Source organism: Triticum dicoccoides, chromosome 3B, assembly GCF_002162155.2.
Source record: "Triticum dicoccoides isolate Atlit2015 ecotype Zavitan chromosome 3B, WEW_v2.0, whole genome shotgun sequence".
Taxonomy (NCBI): domain Eukaryota; kingdom Viridiplantae; phylum Streptophyta; class Magnoliopsida; order Poales; family Poaceae; genus Triticum; species Triticum dicoccoides.
The window spans coordinates 842,781,421-842,804,564 of NC_041385.1; the positions used below are offsets into that span (position 1 = coordinate 842,781,421).

Here is a 23,144-nt window from a genome sequence, read left to right on the forward strand (position 1 = left end):
ACACATGCTTTCTGGAACTGAACCAGAAAAACAACAAGAGCGCATACACATCGAGCCACATGACGAGGAAAGCAGTCCAACACGTAGCACTGGCCGTTGAATAATGCTGCCACCTAGAACTATCTTTGTGCTGTTGCTAGTCTATCTTCTTGTTGTAGGGCAATTGCCTTCTTCGAGATGCCACGACGCGTGCGTCACTGCGTACGTACTAGCTCATACTATATAGTCTATAATGACCGGAGTCCTCCGTTGTAATGCAAGCAACCAAGGCTTCGAGCCTGTGTTATACCTATACGTGAGCTTCAGTGTCGAGTGAGCCGTAGTAGCCTAGCTAGCTGACTCCCGCGATGAGCTGGTGGTGGGCAGGCGCGGTGGGCGCCGTCAAGAAGAGCCAGGACGAGCGCGCGGCATCGTCCTTCCAGAGCGTCGCCCTCGTCGTCGGATCCACCGGCATCATCGGCACCTCGCTCGTCGACATACTCCCGCGCCATGACACCCCCGGCGGCCCCTGGAAGGTGTACGCCGTCTCTCGTCGCCCGCTCCCTCCGTGGTCCCCGCCGCCCTCACCTGCCGTCACGCACCTGCACCTCGACCTGGCCGACCCTGTCGCCGTAGTGGAGGCCCTCACGCCGCTCACCGACATCACCCACGTCTTCTACGCCGCGTGGTCGAGCCACCCGACGGAGGCTCAGAACCGGGAGGCCAACTCCGCCATGCTCCGCAACGTGCTCTCCGTCGTCGTCCCTGGCTGCCCCGCGCTCGCCCACGTCTGCCTCCAGACCGGCCGCAAGCACTACATCGGCCCGTACGAGGCTATCGGCAAGATCCCCGTCCCAGACCCGCCGTACACCGAGGATATGCCCCGCCTGGATTACCCCAACTTCTACTACGACCAGGAGGACGTCTTCTTTGAGGAGGTCTCCCACCGCGACGGCGCCGTCAGCTGGTCTGTGCACCGTCCCTCCGTGGTCTTTGGGTTCTCTCCCCGGAGCGCCATGAACGTCGTGGCCAGCCTGTGCGTCTATGCTGCCATCTGCCGCAAGGAGGGCGCCACGCTGAGGTGGCCTGGGACCAGGGTTGCCTGGGAGGGCTTCAGCGACGCCTCCGACGCGGATCTCGTCGCCGAGCAGGAGATCTGGGCAGCCGTCGATCCGTTGGCAAAGAACGAGCCTTTCAATTGCAGCAATGGAGATTTATACAAGTGGAAGCAGCTCTGGCCGATGGTGGCTGACCGATTCGGGGTGGAGTGGACGGGGTACGAGGGAGAGGACAGCCGGTTCATGCTCGCCGACGCCATGGCCGGGAAGGAGGCGGTGTGGGCAGAGATCCTCCAAGAGAACGAGCTTGTCACGACAGAGCTCCAAGAGATCGCCAATTGGTGGTTCCTTGATGCCGTGTTCAATGTCAAGAGTGAGCATCTGGATAGCATGAACAAGAGCAAGGAGCATGGATTCCTCGGATTCCGTAACACGGCTAAGTCCTTCAACGCATGGATTGATAAGATGAAGGCTTTGAAGATTGTTCCGTGATGTCTTTATTGTCCATATCTACTCCCTCCTTTCGGAATTACTTGTCACAAAAATGGATAAAAATGGATGTATCTACAACTAAAATACATCTAGATACATTCATTTCTTGGACAAGTAATTCCGAACGGAGGGAGTATTACTGTATTTACAGCATGCATGCTGCCGCATCCCATTTTCATTCTTTGAAGTTAGTTTCATTACATCATTTCTGCGTTTGGGTTTGGGAAGATGGTATAATGTAAAATGTTATAATCTAGAATAAAGTATGACGACCAAATAAATCTCCGCGTGAATGAATAATTCGTTCTCATCATGTGTTCAATACGATTTTGAACGTCAAAATCATTATTTTCCATACAATTGTTCATTCTTGTAAGGCACTAGTACTCGTGTCTGTTGCTTTTGACTTCAGAATTGAGATAGCCCCCGAAAGCCGGCACATCTGGTTGATTGTTCTAATTGATTGCTGATGTTGGCATGTTTGACAACTGTCACCAGTTTGCGTATCAAAATCCGACTTGGAATTGTGTTTTCTGACTCTAGTTTTGAGATGGATGTGATGCCCTAAAAGCTGAACCACTACTTTTCCATCACAAAAAGACTCCAATGGCGACAACAGAGCCTTGTTCTCAATTTGCAGTCTCTTCCTCATGACATCACATGTAGTCGCTTTCTCATGGCACCACAAAGTAAGCCCTATGAAGACGACTAGTGGTTGGGGGCCGTCACTCTGGGCCGCTTGAGAGAAATGTGTGTGTGTGTGTGTGTGTGTGTGTGTGTGTGTGTGTGTGTTTCTCCATCTTAAAGAAAAATGAAACAAAACCTCACCTTCACCTCAAAACTCGAAAAAAAAATCTCGTATCACGCGGACATCACATCCATATCAAAAAGAAAAAAAATAGAAAAACTTCTCTCAAAAAGAATAAGGGAAAATGTCACACTTACATGTTCCCCCAAAAAATCAAAAAAATTCTCATCGCGGTCAACCAGCATGCACCGTGTAGCATAGCTGGCGGGCCGGCGTTTCACTCTGCCTAATGTGTTTGATGATGGGCACCATCATTGCCATTGTGTAATGTGTTAATTGTACACTAGCGACGGCATCAACTAATGTAACTGTAATATGAGATTGCCCTTTATGCAGAGTAGTTCCAGATGTTATTGTCAAGATGTGCATAATTATACTGTAATCCATGAAGATGAAAGAAATGCTCACCTGTGAATGGGGCACAGTTTCGACTGCCAACTAATGCATGCCTCTTTATATAAAACTAGCAAAACAGCCCGCTCTACCCGTGGGCCACATCTTTTTATCCCTCCCTCGTAAATTGTGCAAATGACCCTATATAAACCACATGGTCCGAGGAATTATCTTTCTTTAGAAAAGGAGGATGACCCCCGGCCTCTGCATCTGGGAGATGCATACGGCCACTTTATTGATTATTCTCGAGGACCTTACAAAGTATTACAACAATAAGTCTGAATCCACCATCTTGACAACACATGTCACTACTCCTATCCAAAATGATGAAGGGGTGCTAGCTGGGCCACTACCCAAACCACTCACCTAAGCCTAACATCAAAAAGCCGGAAACCGAAACATATTCGGAAGCCCCGGCCGAGCCACATACCGGGTCTGGGGCAGAATCCGGTCAGACGCACTCGTGTGTCGTCGCCACCATCTTCCGCAGGTCCGTCTTCAGATCATATTGAGGCTTCTACCTTGTCTGGCCACTCTGCCATCGACGTCACCATGACGCCAGACAACAACCTCCTCCTGCGCGAGTCCATCTCCGCGCATCGGACGGCGAACCTCCACAGCGCCATGCGCCGATCCTCGCCGCCATCAATGAGTGAGATGAAGTACCGCTCCACCACGGCAAGTACAGGGTGGGAAAGGGCGAGGTCCCCATCGGAGACACGGTCGGAAGGGCCGCCACCAGGAACCAGACAAGCTCGCAATACACACCCAGCATCCCCATTCCCAAGTCGGCGCCTTCAAGAAGGTGACGACGCTGTGGTGCCGCCGCCGCTTAGCCACCGGGGCTAGGGTTTTCACCCGGGCGCAGGGGAAGGGGGGAGGCAGGGGATGTTTAGCCTCGGCGCCGCCGCCAAGGAGGGAATGACGTCCGGGACGCCATCGACGCCGTGACCGCCACCGGCGGCCAAGGGTTTCCCCCGGCCAAGCACCCTGCCGCCACCTCCGAGCCAGCCACCACATCCGTAGGCGCGAGTACGCCAGAGATCCAGGCCGGCCGGAGGTCATGCATCACGAGCGGATCAGGATCGCCTCCGATCTAACGCGGGGAGCCCGGGGCCTCCATGCGCCAAGACCTTCGCCCACCGGGACCTCGCTGCCCGCGCAGCCGAGGGGAACCAGCCTACCTCACCGACGAACACTCCCCGCCGCCGGGGGAGCGCTGTCCACACCAGCGAGGCCGCCGCCTCAGATCTGGACACCACCGAAAGGGAGCGGTCTCCGCCGCCACCATTCCGGGGCATCCCCGCAGCCGTGGCCGCGCCCAACCCCATCGGCGCGCAGCCAAGGGCGTGCGCAGCAGGCGTCGGACGAGCACGCAGCCAGGCGCACAGATCCCAGACTCCAGAGGGTGCCGGCGGGTCAACCCTCACGACGCGCCAGACTGGCCAGGGATAGCGCCCCGCCGCCGCCTTCCTCGGGGCCGGCCCGGGCTTCGCCGGTGGGCGCCCTCTGGCGGCGGCGAGACATGTGAGGGAGGGGGCGAGGACTGTGGCGGCGCTAGGGTTTCTACCCCCGTGTCGCCAGAGCTAGGCGACGCGGGGGTCGGGGGCCGGCTTAGAATAATTAGCTGCTCCTTTGACTCTCTCCGCCAGGTGCTCCGGGTAGTCGTACCGGAGAGGACCGAGCCACCGCGCTCCGAGGAATTATCTAGAATGAGTCACATGAACATAAGGAATTTCTTGACTCAACATTGAAAAGACAATGCACGTAATTGGCTTGTAAAGTACTCCCTCCGTCCCGAAAAACATGTCGCGGGGGTAGTACATTTGATTTTTTGCATTTTAGTCCTTCCACTTTCAAAACCCTAGAAATTAAGCCCCCATCTCCCTCCTCCCGTCGCCCGCGTCGCCACGGCCAGCCGTCTCCAATCGCCACGGCCGGCCGCCGCAGTTCCTGAGACACCGACGAGCCCACCCACGAACAAGACCTCCGCTGCCCACGAGGAGGATCTCCGCCGCCCGCCCACGAGGACTCCGCCGCCCGCCCAGGAGGAGGATCTCCGCCGGCCACCGACGAGCGGGTCCTCCGGCGCCCACCGACGAGCGGTTCCTCCGGCACCCACCGACGGGCGGGTCCTCCGGCGCCCACCGACGAGCGGCCTCCACCACCGACCGCCGCGCGCTGGTCCACTCCGCCCACGACTCCGCCGCTCACTGCCGCCGCGCTGGTCGCCGTGCTGGTCCACTTTGGCTCGCCGGCTGGTTGAGGTGGTGGTGGCAGGCGATGCCTCTGCTGCCGTCGCCCTCCGATCCCCGCCCCCGACCCCCGAGGCCTCCGGCTCTACCTCTGCTACTCCGCTCTGATCCTGCAGCGGATACAGAGTGAAATTGATCCATAGCTCGCTTGTCAGTGCTCCTCTGTTGATACAGAGTGAAATTGATCCGCAGCTCGATATTCGTGTTGACCAGCAGCAGCAGAGCTCTAGTAGCAGCTGCCCTATGCTCCTCTGGCCTGCTCCTTGTGTTCCCGCCAGAGCTCGTGTTCCTAAGGAAGGAAGAAGGTAAAATTCAGTTTAAATGTCAGGTTTTAGTAAAATTTACTATCAATTTTCATGGTGAAACTGGTAGTCATGTGAAATTGAATGTTTGTCTAGATCAATTATTGCTAGCATTGTGGAATTAGAGCAGATAAGCCAATTTTGAACATACGCAATCACTATACTTTGCTAACTGTCAAACTGTTATGTCAATGAGCATATGCAGTCACTAATCATATGCAAATTTGGAGTACTGCTGGAATTACTCTAGTTTGGAGTACTCTAGAAATCAAATTTGGAGTACTGTTGGAACATGTTTGCACTTTTTGTTTAATCTCTCTGCAGGACATGTGTAGGCAAGTGCCCTATTTTACTCACTGTCAAAAAGTGCCCTATTTTACTCACTGCAAAGCAAGTAATCCTTCTGCCCTGTTTTACTCACTAGAGCAGATCTTCTCAGCTGAGGTCCCAAAGAATACCCAGCATGGATGTTCTGCTGCCATGACCTGTGTTTGCAAATGTTTTAGTACACATGATACTCCCTAGAATTCAGTTAAACTACTGCACAAAAAATTCAGTTATGAGCCTATTTGTGTAAATACATTCACAGGAATCTAGCTCACCTTGTGGGAAAATCTAGCCAACCTTGAGTAAAATCCACACCAAAATAAGCAAGCAAGCAAGAAAGGATCAAGACATGGTCAAAATTCAGTTAAGATTCAGTTAAGATACATACAGTAAAATCTAAGTTGGATATTGACACAGTACAACTGAGTTGATCCAGACTCAAATCTGGGTTTTTAAATGCAAAATATGGATGAACATTGGTGATTACCACTACACTACATCCAATTGTATTGTGTTTAGAGCAAAGTGTTTGGCTACAAAAAATGGCTTATGGTTATGGTTAGAGCAAAGTGTTTGGCTGCCATGGCAGCATTCCTTGTTTGGCTACCGTGGCAACCAAACTAGAAATGGTGCCATGGCACCTATTTCTTGTTTGACTTGCATACTCATTTTGTGTGTGTATATTCTCGTTATGGTACCATGGTGTACTCATCTTTTGTCATTGATGGCAGGAAACATAACTACGGATTTGAACTTGATGCCTCAAAAGGAAGAACATGAAACTATTGATTTGAACTTGATGCCTCAAGAGGAAGACGATGAAGGTATTAATTTGAATTGGATCCCTGAACAGGAGGAAACTCAAGTGGCAGAGAGTGGAACTATGGATTTGAACTTGATGCCTCGAGAGGAAGACGATGAAGCTATGAATTGGATGCCTCCAGAAGATGAAGGGAAAGAGGGCGAAGCTCGAGAGGAAGAGGATGAAGATATGAATTGGATACTTCAAGAGAAGAGAAGAGAATTGTCAGATAAGGAGAGGCATGGTGTTTACTTCGCTTTGCTGGTAATCGAGCTCAGAGATGGGTCTGTTCAACCAGACGACAAGCTGCTAGTATCAAACCTGTTGGACATAAGTGTACGATCTGTTGAAAGAATCTGGGAAGAAGCCAAAAAGCAAATTGCCGATGGCAAAGAAGTAGATGTCTCAAGCAAGAAGCCAGGAAGATCTGGCCGAAAGAGAAAGGAGCTGGATCTAGAGAGGACCTCAACAATCCCACTAAATAAAAGAAGGACAATTCGATCTCTGGCACGGTCTCTAGGTGTGGCCCGATCGACCCTACATAAGAGGTTCCAGTTGAATTAGCTCAACCGCATCACAAGCACCATGAAGCCTCACCTCAAGCTAGAGAACAAGCTTGCGAGATTGAAATTTTGTATGTCCATGGTCGATGACAATTCAATCTCAACTTCTACGGCTATGTTTAAACCAATGACGAATATGGTTCACATCGATGAGAAGTGGTTTGACATGACGAGAGTGAAGAATAGTTACTATGTACTTCCAGGAGAACCTGAGCCGAAGCGCACCGTGTCAAACACTCACAGCATTGGGAAGGTGATGTTCCTAACAGCTGTTGCCAGGCCTCGATATAACAATGAGGGGGAGCTAACATTCGACGGGAAGATTGGCATTTGGGCATTCGTTGAAGAGACTGAGGCGAAGCGGACAAGTCATAATAGAACAAAGGGAACAAAAGTGTTGACATCAGTGAAAGTAACAAGGCCTGTGTGCAGAGATTATCTAATCAATAAGGTTATCCCGGCAATTCAGGATAAGTGGCCTGACGATGACGAGGGAGCAACAATATTCATCCAACAGGATAATGCAAAGCCCCATGTCCTTCCCAATGATGTAGCTTTTCGAGAAGCTGTAGAACAAACTGATCTTGACATCCGATTGCTACAACAGCCCCCAAATAGCCCTGAGTTAAATTGTTTGGACCTCTGCTTCCATACCTCTCTCCAGTCTCTAACCGACTGCAGGTCACCTGCAAACATCCAGGAACTGGTACAGGGTGTGCAAGAGGAATTCGAGAACTACGATCCCGACAAGTTGCACAGAAGCTTTATCACATTAGAAGCAGTTATGTTTGAAGTTATGAAAGACAAAGGAGGAAATCAATATAAGTTGCCCCACTTGCACAAGGATCGCGTTCAGAATGCTGGAATGGAAATAACCGGTGCATATTGCGATAGTCGGGTAGTTGTTGATACTAGGGCCATTATAGAAGAAATGGAAATTGCAATTGGAAAAGAAAATGAAAGGAAAGAATTAGCTAGAGAAGGGAAAATAAAGAAAAGTAAAGGGAAGGGAAGGGAAGAAGTGGCCAGAGAAAGGAAAAGAATGTAGTCAAGAGGGGACAAAGAGGCCCTTATGTCATGTAGTCAGGTGCTCCTTTTGTATGTCTTGTGTAATCTTGTGTCAAGAGGGGACAAAGAGGCCCTTATGTCATGTGTAATCTTGTGTCAAGAGGGGACAAAGAGGTCATGCCCTTGTGTATGCCTTGTCTAATCCTTGTATATAAACTCCTTGTTGGAATTTATTGGAATTTGGGTTATTTGGAATTTGAATTGATTTGGATTAATTTTAGTTATTTAAATTAATTTAAAATATTTGGATTAATTTGAATAATTTGGATTAAAACTGAATATTTGTGCTAACATAATGTTTTCCATTTTAGAAATGCACTAATTAAATTTCTAAAATGAAGCCATAGATATATAGTGTTCTATTCTGACGGTAGCTAGGTAATGTAGATAGGATAGTTGAAGTTTCAAAACTGAGGAGAAGGAAGAAGTAGGAGTATCTTTACGTTGCAATCCTTGGGTTTACAAAGGAGCAAATGGGACTTGAAGAGCACTTGCAGTAAGGGAAATTCAGTTAAAAAAGGCCTTGAGTAAATTCAGTTAAAGATGCATTAACAACAAGGCCTTGAGTAAACTTAGACTTCCTAACAGCATGTTTTGATCCACTAAGAGCAAGTCTAAGCTTTTTCCTACACCACACACACACACACAACACAGGATGTCAAGATGACCCAACTTTTTTTCATGTCATGGCTTTGATGAATGATGCCCCCACATTTCATGATCAATCTGTGAGAATAAAACCATTAGTCTGTGGAGGTCCAGTAAAAAAGAAAATGTGGAGGTCCCATGCCCAAACTGAATGAAACTAAAGGAAGGCTGCTCTAGGAAAGGGGGAGGCATTCTCATCTTATCATCTTGGCAGAATTCAGAGTAGTTCAAACAAGATCCACTCTACTGTAAAAATCAGATAACTACTGATTCTTGTGTACACCATTTAAAATGAGTGTATTGACTGAATTCAGTGAAATTTGTCAAACTGAAAATGGAAAATACACTTCTGTTGTACTACAGTTTTGCAAACTGAAAATGCTCCAAGCAGATCTTAGTTTCAAAATGGAAAATATTCCAAGCAGGAGTACTCCAGGAGTACACTTCTCAGTTTTGTCAGTTAGTGATCAGGTATGAACCTAAGTTTTGTTAAATGGACAGTTTGTTACAGTTTGATTAACTAAATTTTGATAGCTAGGGATCAGTTATGAACCTAACTTCTGTTAAATGGACAATTTGGCTGAATCTCTGGATCAAACTATAAATGCTCACATCAAGGAGAAAATTGACAGTTTTGACAGTAACTTTAGTCTGAATCTTAGCATCAAGTAGTTTCAGTACTCATCTCTGAATCTGAAATCTTGACACAGGGTGGACGGCGTCTTCTACCTACTTGAAGAAGCCAATTGTCCTGTATAGAAAACAAAACCGAAATCAAAATCAATGCATGAATATGCTGTCAGTTATCAAAATCAAAATGTACTCCAGTTTAAAGTGTACAAATGCACTAATTAAATTTCTAAGATGAAGCTAGTGTGGAATGTGCTGCTCGGAATTTACACTGAATGCATTTCGCACTGAATCTGTGAGTATTTACACTGAATGCATTTACACTAAATCTGTGAGAATTTACACTGAATATGCTGCTCGGAATTTACACTAAATTTGTGAGAATTTACACTGAATGCATTTCTCTGAATGCATTGCTCGGAATTCAAATCTAGTCTGACTTTACACTGAAAAAAAGATTTATAGAAACCTTGTATGGAGTTAACTGAACCAAATTTCTAGCTGAGACTAGTTCACTGAAACCTGGGCACTTTGAAAGGTTTGCACATGATCTTGGGACACTGGGTGGCCGGTACTTGTTTGTGATCAAAAATGATTCCCAAGAAGAAGTTAAAGCAAGATCATTAAGAATTTAATCTAGCACTTCCTTGATTTAGTTCAGATATGATGACACTGTAGAATCCTTTAGGAAAAAACAGAGCACTTGATCTGCTTTTGCTTAACTTCACAAGGAAGATATAGCTGCATCACAACAACCAGTACCTAGGATATTTTCCTAGTACCAGGAAATAAAGCCTCTATTTAAACCGGGATTCAACTCTCCGAACCAAATTTAGACCAAAACTATTACTGGTGATAGGAGATGACCACAGAGGCTTTATGTCAAATATCTCAATTCAAAAAGGGAAAACCATGACTTGTTGCACTATTAGGGCCTGATGTGCAGATGCCCAAAAAACAAACATACATGACCTTTGAAGAAGCACCAAATCAGTTAGACTCTGACATAGCTAGTTCAGATCAAAACATCTCAAACATCTTTCAGAGTATTTTGTCAAGTTGTTGTAACCTAGCTAGTTCAGATCAAAACATCTCACATTCATTAAAATTCAGTAGATCTTCAGTGTTATAAGCATGATTCAGCTTCATACATGCTGATACACAAATTTGCAGTTAAAATTTAATTTCATTTTCACATATACTGGTAGGAAGAACAGCAGAAAGAAGAGCTTTCTCAGAACATTACTCCTGTCCCAGCCTGCTTGCAGTTTGTTGACAGCAAGTCTTGGGCGGCAGAGTTTGGCCGAGCAGGCGAGCAGCACCAGGATTGGCCGGAGCAAAGGGCCAGAGCCGGCGCGGCAGGCGGCGGCCCCGGGCTGGAGCAGGCGCGGAGCAGCACGTCCCTGGCGACCAGGCAGAGGGCCGGGGACGGCCGAGGAGCGCCGAAGCAGAGGGGCTAGGCGCAGTCCTTGCGGAGGGCATTCACCGGCGGCGGACGCGGCGTACTGGCAGGACCAGTTGCAGGGGGCAGGAGATGGGGTTGGTCGCTGGAGGCTGTGGAGATTGGCAGGGGCGCCGACCTTGGTTCCCTCCTCCTCTGGTGGCGCGTGGGTCATCGAGCTTAAGCTGGGGAAATCGAAGATTTTTATGAGGAAGGGGGGAGCTTGGGGAGGCAGGCGAGCGGAAGCTGCGGTGCCGGAGCAGGAGGCAGCTGCGGCGAGGGAGCGGGGGAGCCGTGGCGGCCGGGAGCAGCGCAGCTGCAGTGGGGGAGCGGGGAAGCGACGGCAGCGGGGAGCAGCGCAGCTGGGGATTCTGTCGGAGGAGGACGAGGAGGAGTGCGAGTTTGGGGAGAAACTGAAGGTTTTTTTTGTAAAATTGCCCTCGCGACATGTTTTTCGGGACGGAGGGAGTACATCTTAACACACGAGTTCAAAATAAACTTGGAATATATTACTATGCCGGGCGTGCTATGCGTCAGCGGGCTGATCTTTTGAATAGATCGGATGGGTTGCAAGCTATAAGATCTGACGCCATTGAGCGGCTGACCGGTTCCCTCCACCATTGCAAAAGAGCTAATGTTGCAGAAACCTTTGCAACAAATGTTGTGTTACATTTTTTTGCAACGGAAATCATGTTCCAGGAATTGTTGTTGCAGCGGTACCATGCGCGCCAGTGCCCCTCTAGGATGGCGATACTCATGAACATAATAGACTTTGCCTCCTAGTTGTTTAAGCAATATAAAAAACTTCTATCTTGAGCCAGTGGGCTACTTTAGGCACCTGAAGATATCTTGGGAACAGAGCCAATCGCGTACACTCGGACACCTACGCCATCCATGATCTTTCAGAGCTCAGCATCTTTGAGGTCACAAATTGTGCTGAGGATGACACCATATGAACACCTTGATTATTCCACAATGCATTCTAGGCAGGTGGACATCATTTCATATGGAGTTGTGGTTGAGAAGACCGTGTCTCGAAACCAGAGTGGTGTAGATCTCCAGTGGCATATTCAGTTGCGAGCGTCTGAATTTAGATAACAATATTCTCAACTGTTGAGTGACGTATGTGAGGATGCATCTGCATTATTAGGAAACTAAGAAATATAAATATGTGAGTCTAGATTATAATTAATGTTATTGTGATTGCCGTCTGTTGTAGTACATGTTTACAAAACGTATATGAGGATGCATGTGCGTTACTAGGAAGCTCTTTTTACTTTGATTTGTCTACTCCATCTCAATGGTGGTCACTCTATATATAATCTTACATGCAGTTGCACTCGACTCCATGTGCTATCTATATTTATTTTATGACTCATCCTTGGCTCTTGCATTTAGTAGAAATGTTCTATATTCCCTTTCAACAGATTCTTGCTCTATTTTATTTTTTTGATTTCTTGATTGTTTGCTTACCCTTTATTTCCAAATTTAGTTGCACCATAGGATATGCTTCTAGGTTCCCGCTACTCGTTGCCGAAATGCAAGCGACTATCTTTTTTATAGTTTTGCTCGGTTTATGAGTTGTTCGATTCTGCCAAAAATATATACTTCAATCATCAATTCAATGATTTCGGACTGGCCCATTATTCCAATGACAAGTTATGGCTTTTAGCACAGCACCTCAGTTGAGGGAGGTCAGCCCACTTGTATGCATCTCTAATGCCTTACATTGATGTGAGCTAAAGTAGTATATATCTTAATTTCTCTATTTCCATAAAGAAACATTAATTATGTTTGTGTATTAAGAATTTTGCAAAGTAAATGCTAAAAAAGCATTGCTATAAGTTGATCATTTAACTACACAAGTTGTTCCAACAGGTCATCAAAATTTGTTTCATGGAAGCGAACTTTTTTGGTTGACAACCATATGGCTTTCGGAAATGTGCCACCAAATAAAGAAAACAATTCCAGTTACTGACTTATCCATCTCACATCAGGAAATGTAATGCTAGTTCAAGGAAAATGTTCACCAATCTCAATAGAATTGTAAACATGCCATTAAAAATTGTGCTGCAAGTTCAACAAAAAAGTCCCAGCTATCCATCCAGCATCATGGAAATGTCTAAGAAATATTTTATAACTATTTAAGACACATCCAAAAGCATTCTACAAATATATGGAACGTGAAAGTCAATTTTTTTGCTCGAGGGCCCTATGGAGCAAAAACAAATCGAAAATTCAAAAATGAACTTTCTAAATTAAAAACCAAATCTGAAAATAAATGCACAAGTTCTTGTAGATGTATACAAGATGCGTGTGAAATTTTATCATGAAATATCTTTCGATGTGATCTGTACAAAAAAACAAAATCATGTACTTTTATAGTGAATAGTACATGTGCTAGAAATACATGATTTTGTCTTTTCTGTAGCTCACTAGAAAAATATTTCGCCATGGACTTTGCAAAAAAATGCTGTATACATCCATATTGTGCTTGGATTTTTTTTCATAATTTTTTAAAACCTATTTTTTTACTTTTCCAAAAAGGGCTTCATGCAGCTCGAGCTCTTTTAGTAATTTCTTCTGGAACATCACATAAAAGAAAAGACATGACTCAACAGCGACAAAATAATAATAAAATAAAAATGCATGCATCTAGACGATTATGTTCTTACATTAGTGCAGTGTCATGAATCTTCATGATTCCCCTAAATTTATATGTCACCTCTCCATCTAATGCGATGGCTTCCTACTGTATACTCAACTAACTCAACATTTTATTTTACTCGCTTGAAGAATAGTTGTCTTTTAATATTGTGCCATCCATGTTCTTCACATCATCTTACATTTAATACTTCAACTTATTAGTGCTATGGTGGAATTTTTCTCGGTTGCCAGATATTATATGTTAATGAATGGAATATCAATTTGCTAGTTTCTAAATATTTGCAAAGTTTGAGCAAGTTTATAGAAAAAATTATGAATGACTACAAACTAAAAATATCTAATATGATTTCTTTTATTATGTATTTAATGGTACTAATTTGGTATGTAGTTATTGATACTTCTTCAACTTTGCACAATTTGACTTCAGATTAAATAATTATAGATCTTATTTTTAAGCAAGATGAAGTGTGTTATAACTCTAATAATGTAACATAAATAATATTATGTGCTAAATGAAATTATGCAGAAGTTGGCAGAAATGTATTAAGCAATATGTAAGAGTTCACTCATATGCCAAACAAGTCCATTTACGGGAACAACATTCCAAGTTTTAGGAATGAATTCATATGAAAATACAAAACAAGTCACGTCTAAATGGAAGAAGGTAATGACATTATAAAATTCACTAACAAATTGATTCTAGTTTTTGAAGAGCCTCCTTTCTTCATACACTGGGTTGCTTTGTCCTTGAGATCATTTGCCCTCTGCCTCATCTCTCTACCTTCTTCCTGGCAAAACAACTTTCTAACACTCGTCTCAATCTTCCCCCTCTCCAACTTTCCCTCTAACTGAAACCCTATCTTCCAGAATTCTTGGACATACCTAGCATTAATCATCTGATCGACAAAATGGGGTCTACATATCATTGGAACACCCTCACATATGCTTTCCAACGTCGAGTTCCAGCCGTTATGGGTCCAAAAGCCACCAACCGCTTGGTGCCCAAGGACTTCTTGTTGAGGGGCCCAGCTCACCACCATTCCCCTACCGCATGTTACCTCCTCAAAGCCTTCAAGTAGGCCTACCTTCCTTGAACACTGAACCAAGTTTTTCCTAATCACCCAAAGAAATGGCATGCAGCTATTGGCTAAGCCCCATGCGGTCTCCACGAGCTCTTCATGGGTCATGGATGCCAAGCTCCCAAGGCTCACGAATAGAACGGACTTCGCCTCCTGCTTGTCCAGCCAATTCAAACAAGTTTTATCAGCATCCAATAGGCTGCTCTGGGCACCTGAAGATATCTTGTGAAGCGGACCAACCGCATACACTGGGACACCTACACCATGGATGATCTTCTGCAGGTCGGCACCTTCAAGCTCACTGAAGGTATTAATGATGACACCAGAAGAATACCTAGCAGATTCCATAATGCGCTCAAGGCAATTGCACATTGTTTCATGCGGAGTAGTGGTTGAGAAGACCATATCTCCCAATTGGAGTGGTTGGAGATCATCCAGTTGCATGTTCAATTGCGCATGATCTGAAAAAATTGGTGAAAAAATTGGCCAGTCATTGGTTGACTATGTGAGAATGCACCATTAGGAAATTAGGAACCTTAAATATGTGAGTCAGGTTTTCAACAAATATTGATACTTGTAGGTGATTGTGATTATGTGTGGTAGTGTACATATGTTAATGTGAGTAATAATTTTTGTTTATAAAATGCTATATATTCACAAGTAGCTACGTTTACTTTTATTTTTCTTCTTCCATCTTTATGCAAGTCACCCCATTGATATACTCTTAACATGAGTCTTATCAAATACCAGTTGTGTTAATGTGAGGAAGAAAGTATGTCTCCTACTGCATATTATTTTAATTTTTGAGCATGAACGGACGGTTAGGGTACTAAGGCTTATGCCACTAACAAAAACATGAATACAACAGAAGCAAATCAAATCATATCAAACAAAGGAATCAATCTAGCGAGTTGTGTTAAACTGAGGCAACTCTTTTGCATGCTATTGCACTTCACTCCATGTGCCATCTACTTTTCTATGCGACTCGTTCTTGGAGCTTGCACTATCTCCCTTGCAATTGGTGCTTGGTTTAGTGTACTTTTTGTGTTTAGCATTTTTTCTAAATTTTATTGCACCACAGGATACGTTGCTTGGCTATTGTCACTTGTTTGTTGGAGCTGCACCTCGGTACTCGGTACTTTTCGAATATTCAAGCGATTGTCTATTTCAACCACAGTCAAATTTATTAGATTTATCATTTTTCTTGAGAAAACATTTAGTTATAGTTGTTCTTACCTTGTGTGATTAGTTTTTTATGGTAATTTTATTTAATTAGCTACCGTGGGTAGTACTGGTTGGACGCACATTGCGTAAAATTGTTGCAGTTTTGCAAAGAGCTCACCTAGTTCCTTTTATGGCGGACCCATTTAGTCCACATGGATATCGGTTTTTAGAACCTTCTCGAAGATTCATGGCCGTTGTTATATATATATATTTTATTTTATATGTTGTTTCTTTTACCAGTTTTCTATTGTTTCTTTTTCTTGTTTACAAAATCCTTTTTAAAAATTCAGAAAATCATTTGGAATTTTGAAAAATGTAGGACAATTAAAATAATTATTCATGTTTAATTTTTTACAAATTTAAAAATGATCATGTTTTCGAAATTTCTTCATAAATTTTTAAAAATATCCAGGAATTTTAATAAAAAATGTTTTTCAAGATCATCTGTGTTATGAAAATTCATTCACACATGTAAAAATATTCATGTTTCAAGTTTTTTTGGAGAATTTTCAAAAAATATTCGTGTTTTTGAAAAACGATTGAAATTATAATGATTGTATCGAGTTCAAAAATTTGGACTTTCAAAAATTCCATTTTCCAAAAAATCGTAGATATTTCAAAAATAACTGTGTTTTCAAAATATATTCGTTTTTTTAAGAAACGTTCATATATTCAATAAAACAAAAAAAATGGAAAGAACATAATGAACCAATATCTATAGTTATCAGGTCGGTAAAGTGACCGGTTCACTATGGTGATAGTTACTGCAACAAACATCTTGATATGGTGCACCAGTCAGTACATCGGTCGCTACAAATACGCATGAAGTGGGAAGGACTAGTTGTGGCCTCGCATGTGTGTTGGATCCTTATTTGAGGCAAAATGCGTCATATAGGAGCTTCCACTACCTTTGACAAAACAAACGCTTCCATGATCATGTCTGAAAAAACTGGCTTGATATATTCCTTACTTTGGGCCGGGCCCCTTGATTGATAGGCCATGGCTTTGTTGGCACGAGAGCCATGAAATCAATCAATAAGGGGTAACCTTTCTAAATGTCATTCCCACCTTATCTGGCGGTGACAAGTGATGCACTGCAGGTGCCCCACTTGTTGCAAACTAGGATTTTTTTCCTTTTCTTGATAGGTTCTTTTTTTACAAAACGGTTTATCTCTTGAACCATGCATCCACAGCTCTAACCATTTTCATCGTTGGATTTCTCGATTGAGATATTCGAAACTAGATCACATGTTGATAGGTTTCTGTAAACTTAAAAAATGAAATATATGAAATAAAACCACAAAAATCAAAAAATGGAAATAATAAAGGACGAACAAAAAATATACAAAAACAAAGACCAAAAAAATAAGAAAAAAGGAAACTAAATAAAACACATAGTTGTGCTCCGCTGGTAGCATAGGTTGTATCTTCCTGAATAATCAATTATGAGCCCAGGCTCGTCTGCTCCGGTGAATAGTAAGTTGAATTTTTTTACTGAAAATCCAAAAAAAAGGAATTCTTTTACATGGAAGATGTTGGGTTATGTGATGTCCGTGTCAAATTTCAGCTCGTGGTAAAAAAGACAAAATTGGCCCAAACAGTGCGCAAACAGTAAGCTTTCTAACATACATCTAATTTGTCTTTTTTACCGACAGCTACTGAAATGTCCAACCTCCACGAAATTCGGTACAGATTGCACGCATATGAGTCACAAATAAAAAACTTAGTTTTTAAAAAATTACTATTTTAAACAAGTTTATCTTCCATCCTCGGGTGCAGACGCACACGAGAGCCAAAACGTCGCTTCCATGTTTTCCCCTTTTTTGTGGAAGCATAGCTATGCTTCTCAGAAAAAAGATTTGCTCTTCCAAAAAAATAATCCTCCAAAACCTAGGGAAAACAAAGAAAAAATTACTAAGACAAAAGAGCCAAAAAAACACATAAAACCCAAAAACGTGTGAAAAAACCTGAAAACCCGAGGATATGCCCAACGCGTGAGACGTGACGGAGGTTGAGCATATCACTTGACACGCTCCCAATACAAGAAAGAGACCTTTGTAGGAGCCCTCCAAGGGATAACCCTTAATTAGTTACTCCGCAAGAGTTGTTGGGTTTTTTAGTGGAAGGAGAGACGTAGCTGAGGGACCCCGATGTTGAAATATATTGCCCGTCTCCCTCCATCAGTTCGGACTTTTGGATGAGTTGGCTGGAGCATGAATTCAATATGGTATCCGAGCCAAGAGGTCTTGAGTTCAAGACCCTGCCAACGCAGTATTAAAATAAAAAGATCCTGCGGCCTACACCGATCCCACGTCTAAGGACTAAAATAGCTTAAACGTGAGGGGGAGTGTTGAAATATATTGCCCGCCTCCCTCCATCAGTTCAGACTTTTAGATGAGTTGGCTGGAGCATGAATTCAATACCCGATAGCGTTGCTCACTTGGGCCGGCTCACGATATGTTTCTATGCAGCATCTCTAACGCTTTACATCCATGTGAGCTGAACTAGGTAGCCAGTCTGCAGTTTGCTAAAAAAAGGTAGCTACTCTGCTCTAGAGTTGTATCTTAATTTCTGGATTCCATAAAAACCTAAATTATATTAGTGCACTAAGAAATTCGGGGAAAACACAAACAAAGCATTAGTGCAGATTGTTCTGATAGGTGATTAAAAAATTGTTACGTGCAAAGGAACATTTTCTTTTGACAAATGTCGCATCATTTCTTTAAAAAAATCAAGGTCGCAACAAAAGCGTTCAGCTGGTTTTCGAAAATGGGCCTCTGGTTGAAGAAAAAATTCCAATGATTAGCATCATCTCACATCAGGAAATGTAATACTAGTTCAAGAAAAATGTTCAACAATGTCAATAAAATTATAAACATGCCTTAAAAAATGTGCGCTTGTTCAAGAAAAACTTTTCAACGGTAACATGAAAATGCTTGGCGGTTTTGAAAATGATGTGTTCACCTTAAGTTAGAAAATATGTCAATAGTTAAAAACAATGCTCCATATATTAAATGATTTTTTTTCATCCAGCGCCATAAAAATGTCCACCAAAAATGTTGTGACTATTCAAAACACATCCAAAGGCGTCGTAGGAAATTTCGGGCACATCATATGTAAAAGGAAATTACTTGATGACTCAACATTTGTAAAACACATAAAGGAATGTAGTAAACTAGGAAAAAAATGCCATGCATCTAGATAACTACGTTGTACTTGTAGCATCGCTTACAATGTCATGCATCTCAATGATGCCTCTAAATTGCTATGTCACCTCTCCGTCTAATGCAATGTTTGCTATTGCATACTCATCTAAATTGCTAAACATTTTATCTCACTCAGTGAAAGCATAGCTTATTTTCCATATTACTGCATAGATATAGATGGGTGTATTATGTTTACTTAATATATTAGACAAAAGTATTTCGTATTAAGGTTTTATATGGTGTCTATATACAAAATTTATAGTTTTCTGAATTTTCTACTTTTTCTGTATTAAAAGTCCAATTGAAGTAGGCATTCTCAACGGGAAAAAAGGTAAATTAAACGTGTGAGACTCATAGTAGCCGGAAACGGGGAGCGGTAGGTCGTCCCTCGATCTCGATTCATCGACCCGGAATCGGATTTGGGAACGAGGTCCGATTCGGTACGATTCGATGAAGATTCGGCGTCCCCGCAGCCTGCTCCTGGATTCAGGTTCGAGGATCCAACAGCCAAAACGCGATCTCATAACAGTACCCCTAATTAAAGGCTAAAGTTTTACTAATTAACAGTACCCCTAATTAAAGGCTAAAGTTTTACTTGCATCGGCTAAGAAAAAGTTGCAGTACTACTTGCATGTCAACTGTCCCGATGCAGAAAGTGATCTGAACTGTTTGTGTTGTTAGGTAGGTGTGGTGGTAGTACCTTGTAGCGGGAGGAGGCCCTTGTCGCAGAGCGCCGGGAAGGCCATGTAGGCCGCGAGGCAGGCCGCGCCACCCGTGCGAAGCACCAGCGTCGGCACGCCGAGCCGGTCGGCGACCACCTGCATGCCTCGGAGGTTGGAGTCCAGCACCAGGCACGCCGGCCGCGCTCCCTCCTCCTCCTCCAGCACCTCGCGGAGGCTGTCGTGGAAAGCTCCTTGCAGGCGCTCGTTGAAGCGCAGCAGCGCCCCGACGAAGTCAGCGTCGCTGCCCGTGGGCACGAGGTCGGCGGCCGGCACGCCGGCCCCGACGGGCACGAAGCGGTACCCTGCCACGGGTTCCGGCGCGTTGAAGGCGGCGCGGAAGAGGGTGACGCGGAGGCCCCGGGCGTGCAGCACGTCCGCCAGCTGTAGCATCGGGTTCAGGTGGCCCTGGAACGGCAGCGGGAACATGAGCACGCGCCGGCCGGGGCTCGCCGGAGCCTTCCCCGCCTCGCTGGCCATGGCTTTTGTTGAAAGAGGAGGGGTGCCTAATTGGTGATGGAGATATCGATCCGTATAGTGTTTGGTTCCTAATCATTAGTAGTAGCGCAATGAATCGGTTAGAGCGGGAGAGAGCGGATGGATGGATGGATGGATGGATACGGGATGCCAGCACCAGGATTCGAGTGCGTGCTTTGTTTAGGGACAAAACGATTGCAAATGTCCGGACCAGGCCGACCGTCCGGCGACCCGAACGGACGCGAATATTGTCCATTCATGTCATTCGTCGAACACCTGGAAGGCAGGGCCGACGCCAGCGTCAATGACGAGCATGCTCTCCGACGTGGCGGACCTGATGTCGTTGTTGTTGAGCGGGACAATTTTCGTGTTTTGACCCTTTTAACAAAGTTTAGTCGGATCTGACCCTTATTAAAAAATATTTCGGGATCTGACCCTTTTCCCTACCGCCATAGTCCTTGACGGTAAGGTTACACAACCTACCTACCGTCACGGTTAATGGCGATAGGACTTAACTGTGCCATTTCATCTATTCAACATCGAAAATACCCTATCGTCAGAGTCTTCGGCGGTAGACTGTGTAACCCTACCGCAGTAATCCTTGACGGTAGGCTCTTGGAGACCGGCTACACATGCATGCATGGCTATTCCTGCATGCCTGGGAGTGAGATAATTAACTCTAGCCGTACCTTGCATGCACGACGCATGCATGCATGGCTATACTTCACGTCTTGTCCCACTTACCCCAGCCTATCTACTGCTTCCTAGGCCACACACGTATGGCTACACATGCATGGCCTAGCTTGCACTCTTGTGCTTCCCTAGGCCACACATGCATGGCTAGCTTTTACTTTAGCTGACGAACACATGGCTGCCGCAGTGCAATATATGTCTGACCGACTGCTGCAGGGCAGAGCATGGCTAAGAACCTGCCGCCAAACTCTATGGCGGTAGTTTTTTTTAATATCAAACGGATGTAGCGGCGCAGTTAAGTCCTACCGCTATTAATCTTTACGGTAGGTTATGTAACCCTACCGCCAAGGACTACGGCGGTAGGAAAAGAGTCAGTTTTCGAAAAACTTTTGGATGAGGGTCAAATCCGGCTAAACTTTGTCAAAGGGGTCAAAACACGAGAATTGCCCGTTGAGCGCGAGGGAGAGCGCGCTGTTGTGGTCGGGTGTGGCCCGTCGCAGCACAGGCGCATCAGCTGCCCCCCTCCCTCTATTGCTGCTGCTCTTGGTGGTGATTTGGTACGCGGGAAATCCTACCGGCAGCCACTGCTTGCCCAAATCTTCCAGGCAGTAGTCCTCGCCCGAGACGAGGCCCGGAAGCATCTCGTCAAAAAGGCGTGAGGCGGCGAGTTGAGGTGGTGCCAGCGGTGGGTTGAGGTGTCCGCTGGAGTTGCCCGAGTTACATCGGAGCTGCACGCCGGAGTGGTCGCGAAACTACGCACCAGGAATTCCGTGGAGCTGCACGACAGAGTGGCCTCGAGCGCTCGCGCCGCCGCCCAACCTTGCGTTGCCCCACCTTGCCGCATGTTGGCACGCCGCCGTTGGAGTCGTTGCGCCCATCGGATCTTGGGAGGAGAGAGTGAAGGTGAGATGTGTGGGGTTGGTCCCCCTTGTATCAATGCCGGATGGGTCCGTGCTCGGATGCTGCGGACGCGAAGGACACAGAAAACATCCGGTTTGTGTCCGCTACGAATGTAAAACGCAAGCAAATTCGGGACAAAAATGAGTCCGAACGAATAAGAAACGAATAAAAAATTAGAATGGCTCGATACGTTGGGCCATCATTTTTTGTTAGTTTAGACCCGAAAGGACGTGCGTGAACCAAATGGGATCATGCATTGGAGTTGGCCTTAGCCATCCAATGTGGATCATCAAATTGATCCGGACTGATATGGAAATCGGAAATCCTGCGGCCTGGCTCCAGATTGAGCGCAGTTATAAGGACCCCAGACATCCTTCACCTCATACTTCGACACTTCAGACTATCCAAAAATCCCACCCGGAGCCCGCATATTTTCACAATAATAACCTTCTCCTTCATTATCTGTCTCCTGGTCCCAGAGATGCCGTTGTACCCCCCCGAACACCGTCCAAGCCCTCTTCCACAACCCCATCTGGAGCCCGCATATTTCCATAGTACTGCCCTCCTCCTTCGCTCTCTATAGCACGCTCCCGACGACCGCCGCTGTAGCCCCCTGGACGCCACCCATGCCTTTACCGGAGCCCTATTGGAGCCCTGCGGTTGCCGCCCATGCCTTGCCGGACACCAACAACGTACCCCCTGGATCCAGTCGCCACACAGGTACCCTCCGCCCCTGTAGACACCGTCCTGGTGCACACCGCACCCGACAATTGTTCAGTTAAAGGCCATAGTGCAATATTTTGATGTACTCGTTGTTCACTTTGAAACAAACACGATGGATTCAAAATGAGTACTACTACGCCTAGTTAATAGATTCGTGTTTATCGGACGATGACAAAGATGAGGATGAAATAGCGATGATGACATTTATTCTTGAAATACCATAGCGAACATGTTTTTCAGTTCAAGGGTTCAACAAGGGGACATCAAGTGCTGAATCAGAACAGGGCGCAAGGGCATATGTCTACGAGGACTACTTCGCCTCGATGTGGCATTCAAAAAAATATTTTCCACATTGATTCCAAATGCAGCAACCATTGTTCATGCGCCTCTACACAAGTGTCACGGCTATGATGATTACTTCAAGCTGAAGAAAGATGACATTGGCCTCATTGAGTTCTCAGGTATACAGAAGTGCACGACTGCCATGAGGATGCTTGCATATGGCAAACCGCGGATTTGTGGGACGAGTACATCATGATGTATGAGAGCACATGATTGGAGGCCATGGTCAGATTTGCTACATTAATGGTCAACGTATTTGGATCAGAGTAGGTGTGAGAACCAAATGATGAAGACAAAGCAATACTCATGGCAGTTGGAGAATCAAGAGAATTTGCTTATATGTCGGAT

At 45.1% G+C, this 23,144-nt stretch overlaps 2 protein-coding genes across 2 annotated transcripts; one reads left to right on the top strand and one right to left on the bottom strand.

The window, feature by feature from the left end:
* The first annotated feature begins 276 nt into the window (after nt 1-276).
* On the top strand, nt 277-1,810 carry LOC119278848 ((S)-8-oxocitronellyl enol synthase ISY1-like). The gene has a single exon (XM_037560181.1). The coding sequence runs from the start codon at nt 348-350 to the stop codon at nt 1,527-1,529; it is 1,182 nt and encodes a 393-aa protein (XP_037416078.1). The 5' UTR covers nt 277-347; the 3' UTR covers nt 1,530-1,810.
* Nucleotides 1,811-14,030: 12,220 nt separating this feature from the next.
* On the bottom strand, nt 14,031-20,141 carry LOC119282613 (UDP-glycosyltransferase 76C2-like). Its single transcript, XM_037562782.1, has 2 exons — nt 19,643-20,141; nt 14,031-14,973 (listed from the first exon to the last, which is right to left on the bottom strand). Exons 1-2 carry the CDS (start codon nt 20,139-20,141, stop codon nt 14,084-14,086), a joined length of 1,389 nt encoding a protein of 462 aa, XP_037418679.1. The 3' UTR covers nt 14,031-14,083.
* Nucleotides 20,142-23,144: the final 3,003 nt, after the last annotated feature.

What these genes read in the sequence shown, in the direction of transcription:
- LOC119278848 (XM_037560181.1), top strand. Translation starts at nt 348, where the DNA reads ATGAGCTGGTGGTGGGCAGGCGCGGTGGGCGCCGTCAAGAAGAGCCAG.
- LOC119282613 (XM_037562782.1), bottom strand. Translation starts at nt 20,141, where the DNA reads ATGGCCAGCGAGGCGGGGAAGGCTCCGGCGAGCCCCGGCCGGCGCGTG. An exon ending in GGGCCTCCTCCCGCTACAAG is followed by an intron (nt 14,974 to 19,642) that starts GTACTACCACCA and finishes CAATTTTTTCAG; the next exon opens with ATCATGCGCAATTGAACATG.